The 11300-nt window shown below is 59.8% G+C and overlaps 1 protein-coding gene across 1 annotated transcript in view; it reads right to left on the bottom strand.

Annotated features, from left to right (window-relative positions):
- The window catches only part of TNS3 (tensin 3), a 121225-nt gene extending 110232 nt beyond the window's left edge, over nt 1-10993 (bottom strand). The window contains exons 1-4 of the mRNA XM_040644493.1: nt 10824-10993; nt 3909-3961; nt 2362-2533; nt 368-418 (exon numbers count right to left, since the gene is read on the bottom strand). Of these exons, the coding sequence (XP_040500427.1) occupies nt 368-418; nt 2362-2511 (201 nt within the window). The 5' untranslated portion in view covers nt 2512-2533; nt 3909-3961; nt 10824-10993. The remainder of the gene's footprint in view (nt 1-367; nt 419-2361; nt 2534-3908; nt 3962-10823) is intronic.
- Between the last annotated feature and the right edge of the window lie 307 nt (nt 10994-11300).

Consider the following 11300-nt stretch of genomic DNA (forward strand, 5'->3'; position numbering starts at 1 on the left):
TCAGTCGTTAAGCGTCTGCCTTCGGCTCAGGGCGTGATCCCGGCGTTCTGGGATCGAGCCCCACATCAGGCTCCTCTGCTGGGAGCCTGCTTCTTCCTCTCCCACTCCCCCTGCTTGTGTTCCCTCTCTCGCTGCCTGTCTCTTTCTGTCAAATAAATAAATAAAATCTTTAAAAAAAAAAATAAAATAAAATAAAATAAAATAAAAAAATCTTACCAAAAAAAAAAAAAAAACAACCCACAGATAAGAACAGTTCCTGATACCCCTTACGACATCACATCCCACAGAGACTTGAACTGTTTTTGCACGAGCAGATATGCCTCGGGACATCTGACAAAACTCAGAACAAACAGGGCTAAGGTCATACCTTTGGGTTAAGCTTCGTAAGGTCATATCTCTTTTCGGAAAGGTTTAACACCTGTGAAGGGGAAAGAAAAAGCCATCAGACAAGTCCATGTCCTTGGAGGTCAAAGAGGAAATGTACTCACACTTCACATGCCATCTGCCTTCGAGGGACCAAAGACTCTCAAAGACTGAAATGTATATAGAAATGTTATCGTTACGGAATGAAACACAGACAAATAGAACAAACACGTAAGGATGGCAGACGGAATTGCGCGGGACCGGCTGGCCCCAGGGAAGCCGGGCTTGCTGGGGGGGACGGTCGGGACAGCGAGGGCCAGAGCCAGCAGGGGCCCCACCACACCGTGAGGAGAGGACGCCACGCTATAGTCCCATTTAAGGACCAGGCCCTCTGCCCACTTTCCTCTGAGCCCCATACCCTCCAGCCTGATGAGACTGGTCACACTGGGTGGCCTTGGTCAACGGTCTGTGGGTTGGGGAGCTGTGCCGGCTCCACGTTCATCCATCATCGGGGTGTAGATGGGGAAGAGGTGAGCCCACCCCAGGGTTCTCAGATCTCTACAAGACACGCACATGGGTCTTTCTTCAGACTTTTCGAAAGAGTCCTAAGGGTCCTTGTCCCAAAACAAGGCAGGGACCCCTGCCCTCTCACCGCTGGCGAGGGTCGGGTTGGCTCTGGCCTGACAGCCACTGCTGAAGGGAAAAACTGCCCCAGACCCCAGGCCCCTGCTGTCTGGGGCCAGGGCCCTCCTGGGTCTCTGGGTACAGTGAACAGAGAGCAGAGGGAGATGAGGTGCAGGGACCAGAAGCGTGCTGACCCCTGGGCCAGGTGTCAGGAGGAAACCGTTCCTTCAGAGCAGATGGCCTCGGACAGATGGGAAGCCATCCTGAAGACACCGGGCCCCCAGGGCAGACGTCTGGGTTCTGGGCTGGGACACGCTTTCCCTGCCTGCCATCAGGTCATGCCAAGGACTGGCGTCCAGGAAATCGGCAGGTGCTCAGGGGCCGGGAGAGCACCGCTCAGGATGACGCTGACCGCCCAGGCCGCGCTGACCACCCAGGCCAGCACAGGCTGCTGGGAGGGAGACGGGGTCCCCTCGGCTCTACTCTGCTTCTGGGCCACTCTCGCAGACAGCCATGTAGTCATCCGAGAGGGTGGCAACCACAGCCTTGTTGGGCCGGGCAAAGATCAGCGGCTTCAACAGATAAGGAGGCCGTGCAGGGACAGGTGCAGGCAAGGCACAGGGACTATAATTCAGCGCTTGGTCCCACCGGGACCGCACGGGGCCGCTGCATGGGGGCCGCCACCACAGGAGCACACCAGGGAGCTGGGGGATGCACAGGAATCTAGCCCGCACTTCTCCCGAATGGGGCTCCCTCCGACCATGTCACATGCATCTCCAGGGCACAGCAGCTTCCGGGGCCCACCTTCTGTCCTCGTGGCTCAGGCCAGCAGGAGGGAAAGGCTGGGCTTTGACACTAGGGATGTGGACCCCCGCTGGGGCCGGCAGGTCTGTCCTGACACTGAATGCCAGCCACACCAGGGGGCAGCGGCCACAGACACAGCAGGTGGCATGGTGGACAGAAGGCCCAGTGGGAGGGAGTCCCAGAGCACCTCCATGAAACTGGGTGCCCAGAGGACCACACGCACAGAGGCAGGGGACCACGTCCCCCCACAGGCTCAGCAACCACTCCAAGACACTCAGTGACTTCTTCACATTTCAGCCAACTCAGTGTCTTCCCAGTTACAGTGCTCTGTGTCCCCTCACTGTCCCCATGCTCGGTGTCCCCTGACTGTCCCCACACTCCGTGTCCTCCACTGTCCCCAGGCTCGCCATCCCACTGTCCCCACGCTCGGCATCCCCCCACTGTCCCCGCGCTCGGTGGCCCCCACCATCCCTGTTCTCGGTGTTCCCCCCCCCCCGCCCCTGTCCTCACACTGGGTGTCCGCCCACCGTCCCCACCCACCCTCCTGCTCAGTGCCCTCCCCCCGCTCACCAGGTAGTTGTCCCCGTGTTTGGACCTCAGCATCCGCGTCACCTCCTGCAGGTTGTGCAGGTAGGACTCCTCGGAGCAACCGGCGGGGAAGGACACGGCGATGACGCGCTCCGTGATGTAGGTGAGGTCCAGCTCGCGTCCGTCTGCCATGGTGGGGCTCAGCACTGCAGGCCTAGGGGAGGGGGCTGGTCAGGAGCGGGGAGGGTCCCCGGAGCAGCGGACACGGAGGCGCCTGCACGTGCTGCTCGCGCGGGACCCCTGTCCCCTCTTCCACGTGGTCTCCCGTCCTAGGAGCACACAAGTCTAAACGCCCCGACCGGTCCAGTGTGAGGCACCACCAGCCACTCCAGCGCATACACGGGGAGAGACGCGCACCGCTCTGCTGCAGAGGGAGCCCCTCGAGAGGGACCTGGAGGGAGGAGCCTGGTCCTTGCTCCCGGGGGTCTCGTCAGCACCAGGTGGAGGGGGGGAGCATAAGTCAGGGGATGGAGGGAACAGAGGCCACCGCTGGGAGGCCCCTGTAGGGGCTCCTCAGGTCCTCGTGTCATATCCTGGGGCAGGTGCGGAGGCCATGGAGGGGACCCCCTGGGAAGGGATGTCAGCAGCTGCATATACAGGGCGCCTCCCCCGGAGAGGAGGGACAGCCGGGTCTACAAGCACGTCATTTACAAATACGTTAGTATTTCTTTCTGAAAGATAGACACTTTTTAGGAATAGCTACAATGCTGTTATCATACCTACAAGAAGAACATCATCAGAGCCCAGATCATAAACTTCATTTTTAAAGCTGATTTATTCAAATCAGGACGCAAACAATCACCAAGATTTTGTTTTCTCTGCCTGATGCACTACAGAGGGAGGCAAAAGAGTTTTGATTCCTTTAAAAAATTAAATCAGGTTTTTTAAACACTGATCTCAAAAGTAATAATGCACGTTCTCCGCCAACCGCAACTCCTGAGGGACCACCCCGCCAAGAGCGCTGGCTGTGGCCGTCCCAGCAAGCACCTGCCGGGACGCAGGCAGGCAGAGCTCAATGCACCTGCTGGGCTCAACTCTGGAACGCCCCCAACGTTCACTTGCACAATGAAGCCACAGCTGTGCATGGAAAGGATCGCTTTCCCACAATCTGGGCTTTAATGCTGGGAGGCCACCTCCAGAAAAAGAAAAATAAATAAATAAAAACTTAATATGTATCACCTTTGAACATTTATTCCTGAAGTCAAAAAAAACTTAAGATGGGGCGCCTGGGTGGCACAGCGGTTAAGCGTCTGCCCTCAGCTCAGGGTGTGATCCCGGCGTTATGGGATCGAGCCCCACATCAGGCTCCTCCGCTATGAGCCTGCTTCTTCCTCTCCCACTCCCCCTGCTTGTGTTCCCTCTCTCGCTGGCTGTCTCTATCTCTGTCGAATAAATAAATAAAATCTTAAAAAAAAAAAAAAAACTTAAGATGACTACAGAATAAAGTAACACCAAGCTCAGGCTTCCCCATCAGGTCCGACCCCAGGCAGGGACACGAGGACAAGCTACGTACGGGGCTGGCCACTCACCTGGGCGGTCTGGCACGGCAGAGAGCAGCAGACGGTGCAGAACCCCCCGGAGCCTGCAAATGACAAAGCACGGGTCATTCTCGGTCCCCCACCCCCAGCCCGCAGCCCACTGAGAAGGAAGGACACCGCCCGTCCTAGTTAATCATAGGTGGGAAGTCAAACGCGGTGACCATGGGCTTATCTTAAGGCCGGGGAGGGTCTCCGGAATGTCAGGGCATCTCGGCCCAGGGACTGCGGAGCCTCAGCCACACACTCCCTGAAGCCCCAGCAGGGCGGGGTGTACAGAGGTCGGACCCGCCTGAAGCACCAGGTAAGTAGGCCCTCAGCACAGGCACATGCCTGTCCCTGTATACAGGCGGCACTCAACCAAGGTCACGGTTACCATTAACTTCACTGCTAGTATTTCCTTGGAAAAAAACAACTAGTGACTGTGTCTGCAGATTAAGAAGTCTGTCCAACAGGGAAAAGCATCAGCTTGTGTGACTTTACAAATTCCACGGCCCTTCCGTGTGTGCATGTTAACGCGGTACCGAAGGCTGCATACATGTGATTTCAGGGGACACGCCCGGCAACTGCATGAGTAGGAATCACCTCCCCCATCCCAGAATCGGGGAAACCAAGGCTCAAGAGGTGTGCAAGCCTTTGCCCAAGATGGCAGAGGCGTGGAGAGCCCTTCCCACGACGCGGCGGCTCCTCTCCGGGGCCTGCCGCATGTCCTGGCCCCACTCCGTGGACCAGCCAGGGCACAGCCCCCCAGAAGGGGAGCGACATGCAGAGCAAGACGCCAGATCCCCCAGCTCTCCCTCCTGCTCCCCGCCGATCCTGGGCCTGGGGAACCCTTCACAGGCTCAGACACCCCACTTCCCCAGTGCCCCACTGGGCACCCAGCTCATCCTTGCTCCAGAGTGAAAGGGAAGAACAGAGAAAGAATCCCGAGGCTCCTTTGGGAACAGAGACGGCCACTCCCCAGAAGTCACATCAACACTGTGCCTAAGTCAACGGCGAACCAGAGGCTGTGACCGGGCCCCCGGGCAGAGACAGGACCTGGAGGGTGCCGTCCCCCCCACACAGGACGCCCGGGGAGCTCATCCGCTGCCTGTCCCTGGAGGACGCGTGCCTCTCCTACATGTCCCCTCTTACAGACGAGTCTGGGGGCCAACTGAGCCCGCTCCCTTGGTGCCTGGACCCCGACCGGCACAGAACAGCAACCTCCAGGAGGTCAAGGAGGCTGGGCCCACTCTCCCCAAAACAGCCTTGAGGCCCACTTCCCAGAGGGGTCCCAGCCGGCCCCCCAGAAATCCCCGCCTGCATCCCTTGGCATGGATGCATGGCAGACAGATGATAGACACGCAGACATGTGCGTGAAAGGTAGACTGAACCACCGCTCACCGCCCACACCCCCCCCCACCGGCGGCGAGGCCCCCCACCACCCCTCGGGTGACAGCTGCAGTTAAGCGTGGAGGGGCGGAGGGTCCCTGCAGTAAGGGGGTCACCTGAAGGGAATGTGTCTTGGGCAGAGCACAGCCGGTGCCTGAACCCTGAAGTGCCATTATTCTGCACCTTAGGGACAGCAAGGGGTCGGGTGTGACCAGAACAGCTGTGCACAGGGGAAGAGTGACAGGAGGGCTCCCGGGGACAGAGACAAAGCCAGCCCTGGACCCTGGCTCACCATTCCACCAGCACAGTGTCCTGAGAGGGCTGACTGAGGTCAGCAAGCACAGCCACACCTGGGGGGACACGTGGCTCCCAGCGGGAACCCCAAGAAAGCAGACGGGGCTGTCCTTGCTCCACAGCCCGGGAAACAGGCGTTTGGGGAGACAGTGTCATGTCCAGAGTCACACAGTTAAGTGTGGCAGCTATTTCTCACACCAAACTCGGGACTCTTCCAATCCCCCGGCCCTGGTGTCCCACGGCCCGTGCTGCCGAGCCTGTCCCCAGGCCAGACCAACATCACGGAGGTTGGGAGAGCGTCTCCTGGAGAGCTGGTCCAATGGAGCAGCCAGGCTCTGAGACTCGAGGTGCACCCCCATCCCCCAATGGGGGGAAAACCTCATCCAGGGGCTGTATTTGGAGCCAAGCTGATGATGGGCCAATGATGGGACTGGGGACGCTGTCATACACTGGGATAGTGGCCCGCAGCTGCCCGGGAAGGTCTGCTATGCAGCAGACGAGAGGCACGCCCACGCCGACTGGATGGGGCACGACGTCCCCACACGCACTGGTCAGAGGGGGACACAGGACTACCCTGTCCGTGCACCGTCACTCAAAAGCAAAGAATCTACCCGCTCTCGGGGTTCAAAAACCAGGCCCCCATTTATACACCACAGCACAGCTGGCGGCTTAGGAATGACCGAGAAACCAATGTACTGAAAGTCTCCCGACAAAGGTCCCTTGCTCACCAGAATCCTACACCCTAACCTCGTGTGGGAAGTTTAAGAAATCCTCCGTGCCTGAAGACCCCAGGCCTCCAGGGCTGCACGTTTTTCTCGTGGTGCTTTTGCAAGAAGAGAGCTGCCCGCCCACCTCCCTTGGAAGCCTTCCAAGGACATGCCGCTCTTTACAGACCGACGCCACGTTGGGAGAGATAACAGGTGTTTCCTGCCCTTCCGTCTGGTCCCCACCTGCCTCGGTTCGGCCCAGCCTCCTTCAACCCCGGCCGCTTTGGCACACGCTTATCACAGCCTGCAACTTCTAAAGGCACTACGAAACCCGAGGGGAAGGAGGGGGGCACCAGTGGAATCCATGGCAAAGGTTACACCTGCAACAGGTAAACCGCAAAGCCCGCGCTGCCCCGCTGCTGTGTCTCTGAAAAGGCTCCGCTGGGACCCCGGTGAAGTCATTGGCCTCCCCGGCCATCGGGGGCCAGGCCCTGGAGTCCAGGACGCACCAGCAAGCAGCAAAGCAGGCATTCCACCAGGTAAGGACTCATTCCACCAGCCCAGAGGGGTTGTCTTGCTCAACACACTTTTGCAAATACTGATCCTCATTTCTTAGGCTAATGGTGTTACTTTTATATAAGAAATGAGCATGACAACAGCAATTTTGCAGCCGTGGGACATCAGCCTGCACCCGTCTTTTGGGGGGGACAGGGACCACCATGAGATCTGCGTGCAGACACAACTGTCTTTCATTAAGAGAGGCCCACTGAGCCTGGTGATCGCTTCCAAGTCTGTCAGCCCTGGGGCAGAACACAGGGCTGGATGTCTTTTCTTGGGAGGAGCTGGTCCGGGCTTTGTCAAGAGACGAGGCTCCTTGGACGATGCGGGCTCTGCCACTTTGCACCCTGTGATCACGGGCAGGTCCTTCACCTGCCCCAGCTTCAGCCACACCCCTTGTCTCCCCAGAACAGGAACCCCAGTCCCTACCTCACCTGGCGGGAGGAACCACACAGGGCTGGCAGGAAACACCTGCTCGTCATACAGGGATCTTGCAGTGCCCGTCCTCCTACAGAACCCCACCCAGCACCCCATCCTACAGAAGCCCACGCTGCAGTACCCCATCCTCAGGGCATCATTCTCACACCCAGTGGATAGCTCTAGAATACCTGGGGACACTGCCTAAACATCTCTGGGAGACCATGGCATTGCAGCTCATAACCTGGCCCCTTTCTTAGAGGACAGGCCCATGGAGGGAAGGCTGGGGTTCCAACTAGGACCCAGAGCCCTGTCAGCCGTGGGACTGATCGCTGATCTTGTCTGGACCTGTTCAGCAGGATGGCAGTGAGCCCGTCACCCCTTCCCCCTCCCCATGGGCACCGCTGGGTCTGCAGCTCAGGGACGCCCAATGTCAGGCCGTGTAGGCACAGGATGAATGCTCTGGAGACCTTACTAAAGATGCAACAAGTCCCACAGGCCTGCATTTCAGGAAACTACCCACAAGGCACCAGGGTCGGGGTACCGGATTCCCACCTACAGGAACCGCTGTCCAGGCCAAAAGACTGTGGATCTCCCAGCATCATGTCGGAGCACAGGAGCCACAGGTGACTCGCTCCCATGGGCCTCCAGGAAGAGGGATGCTGGAGAAATGTGTGTGCCCACGCCTCGCGGCAGGCAGAGCACGAAGGACCAGCAGGCAGGCTTACAGAAGGACCGGGCTTGGGAGGCAGGGGCGGGGAGGGCACTGAGCTCTGGCAGGGCGGGAAGGCAGAGGGAGGACACGGACAGCGTGCCCCCATCACACGGCAGGGAGGACCACGCCACACCCTTCTGGGAATCTGTGACCGCAGAGCCACGCAGGGACGGCCAGTCCTGCAGAGGAAGGCCTGTCTCTAAGTGTCTGTGTGAGGACTCTGAAGGCTCTGGCTGTGTGACCTTGGGTAGGGGCCTCAGGCTCCTCATCCGTGATATGCGCTACTAGGCACAGGAAGCCCTCTGCAGGGGCGCCATGGGGCCAGAGCATTCTCTGGCAAACCGGGAGGATGGAGCAGACCTCCCTAACGAGACTCACCCCATGGGCAGTGTCCCCATGTCAGCAGGCAGGGGCCCACCCCCACGTGATGGGCTGGCATGGGCACCAATCCAGCTAATGCTGGTGCCGTGCCCCTACATCCCACTGCTGTGAGTGGGAGGACACCTCCCTCGCTCCACCCCTGCCCCACGGCCCTCCTTCCAGTTCCCCCAGCACACTCCACCCCTCCTGCCCCAGGACCTTTGCACATGCCCTGCAGGTCTGGAACACTGCCCACCCACTGAAGCAAGCCTCACGTGCTTAGCTCCAATTAATCCTAGACTTCTCGGCTCACACGTCACCTCCTCAGCAAAGCAGCCCCTGATCCCCAGTCCTGTTTATAGTCCTGTGAGGGTCCAGATCTCAGACGCACAGAAGTGACTGGCTATGTGCATTCTCGGCCATGCTCTGCACCCCCTGACATGAAGACCCACAGGGGTGCTGGCTCCCATGTTCTGCTCAGCCTCTGGGGCCACATCCTGTCCCTAGCAGCAGGCGGAGCACGCAGTCTGCAGGAGGAAGGAGGGAAGAAGCCAACCGCCAACCCCAACATGTCTGACAGATGATCTGGCCGTGTTAGAGGCACAGGGATCCTGCTTTTGCATTTTGGTAATAAGTACCTGGTTAGCTTTAGTCTTGGGATAACAAAAGGCAATGTACCAGAGTGGCCTGGACAGACTTATCACCTAAAAGAGTAGCAGGATGAAAAGTAGTAAGTTACGTCCTTGGCAAGGTCATGACATGGAATCGACGACACTGGGGGAAAGAGACTGTCCCCTGCAGAGCCCTGTGGACAAGCACAGACCTCGGAGACCGAGGAAGGCTCACGAACAGCACGGCTCCCCAAAGCTGTCCGATGTGCGTTCTGCTCACGGACGGGGGGGGCCACACTAACAGCCTTCCCGCTAGTGCTCTCCCCTGGAATGTCCCGCTCAGCCCCACGAGAGCATCCCTGTCCCCGAAGACAGGGACCTGGGGCAGGGTGTTCTTGGCCAGGTAGACCGCTGAGCCCACCAGGGAGCTCACCCCTTGCTCCTGCTCACATGGAGAGGAGGGCAGCCCCGGGACCCCTGGGCTGGAGAGGGAAGGCTGCATGCACCCCTGCTTCCCGCCTCCCCTCACCCTCTCTGGCTCTTGGGGGAAGAGCAAAGAAAGCCCCTTTGCAAGGTGTGAAACATGGGGAGGTCGCCAGGGCCCTGGAGCCGCGGGGCCTGGGTGCTGCACCCCGCCGTGCTGACGGGGCCCTGAAACCCACAGCGGGCGCAGTTCCGTAAAAAGGAACAAAAGGGACGATTGCGTAACTGAAGCCAGATTTACAAGGAAGCAGGGCTCCCGGGCCAGTGGCCGGGCAGGGAGCAGGCCGGCTGTGCCCTCGGGAAGGAGGCACCCACGGAAGCGTGCCGCATGGGCAAACGGAAAAAAGTAAATGGAAAACCCTTTTCAAAGGCAACGCCAGCCACGTTCAGCCACCACACCTGGAGGTACTTCCCTCACTCACCGCCCGGCAGGCGCAAAGCAGGGCTCAAGCACTTCCCATGCCGAGGCCTGGGTCCAAAGCCAGCCCTGCAGCTCCCCAGGCCGCCTGACCTTGGAGAGACTGACGCAACCCTCTGTGACTCAGTTTCCTCCTCTGGAAAGTGGAGGTGTCGGCAGGATTCATTAAGGAAACACACGTACAGGGCTAAGAACAGCAGCTGTCCAAAACACAAGCGCTAAATAAACATGAGCCACGCACACAGTGGCTGCGTTTGGGTGCCAGGCGGCTGGGGGCGGGGGAGACTGACCCCTGAAAGGCAGCCCCCCTAGGAATCCACACGGCACGCAGTGCCCGGCAAGACCACGGCACCAGTATGCCACCCGAGAAACAAGACTCCAGCAAGCGACCTTCCCAAAGCCAGCCAGCCAAACAGACGTACACACAGACAGGCAGACACTTCTCCCTTCCAGAAGGAGAAGGCTAGAAACAGTCATTATCAGGAGCACCCACCTTGAGCTTTTCTTAACGCTCTCAACCCCGAGCAGCAGCTCCCGTCCAGGAAAGACATACCAGGCTCAAGTTAGGAAATGACAATAACGTCACTCTGTCCCCACACTCCTCTCTGAGAAGCCAAGGTCTCGCTCCGTCTGAGATTTTATCTGTGGTTGTCACCAAATACTCAGAATTCTGGGGTGCGTAGGCTGCTCTGCACCATACGGACGCCGCGGAAGGCCGGTGGCAGGGAGGAAGGAGGTCCCCAGGGCAGGGGGGCAGGGGACCGAGCCCGCACTCAGGTCTGGGGTCCCCAGCAGGGGCAGCCCAGGAAGCCGCCCGCAGGGGAAGCGTCCACACGGCGCTACATGGAACTCCTACTGCCCCTTCGCTGCAGAGCAAGGACGTGAGCAAACAGAGGGGGGGGCGCCAGGGCCTGACCCAGTGCCAAGAGCAAGCGGCAGCCCGCGGCCCCACAGAGCCCTCCGGGCGGAACTTACCGTGCTGCCGAGGGGCCCGGCCAGGGTTTCTCCTTCCTTCCAGAAGCAGCTCCCTCGCTCCTTCCCTGCTTGCAGTCCTGCGCCCGCTCCGTGCGCCTGGCCCAATGGGGCGGCGGGGGCGAGAGCAGGTGGGACGGTGCCTGCCCCGCCGCGGCTGGGGAAGTCTCAAGGGCAGCGGCCCCGGAGCCAGAGGCACGCCCAGCCCACAGCGGCAGCACGCATGCCTGCACGCAGGGCAAAGGCACCGGCTGCCCGGCCCACAGCCGGCCCTTGCAAGGCCCTGCAGGGCCCATGGCCAGCAGGACAGGCCTCCCCGGGCCGGGGCCGTGCCTTCAGGGACCAACACCCACCATCCAGGGGGGTGTCGACATGGGAACACAGCAAGGGGTCTCCCGTGTCCAAAGACCCCCTGCCCCGAGACCAACCTACCGCGGACTGCTTCCTGGGTTGGCAGGTCGCTGGCCAGCATCCTGAGCC

Source organism: Ursus maritimus, unplaced genomic scaffold (genome assembly GCF_017311325.1).
Source record: "Ursus maritimus isolate PB19 unplaced genomic scaffold, ASM1731132v1 scaffold_3, whole genome shotgun sequence".
Classification (NCBI taxonomy): Eukaryota; Metazoa; Chordata; class Mammalia; order Carnivora; family Ursidae; genus Ursus; species Ursus maritimus.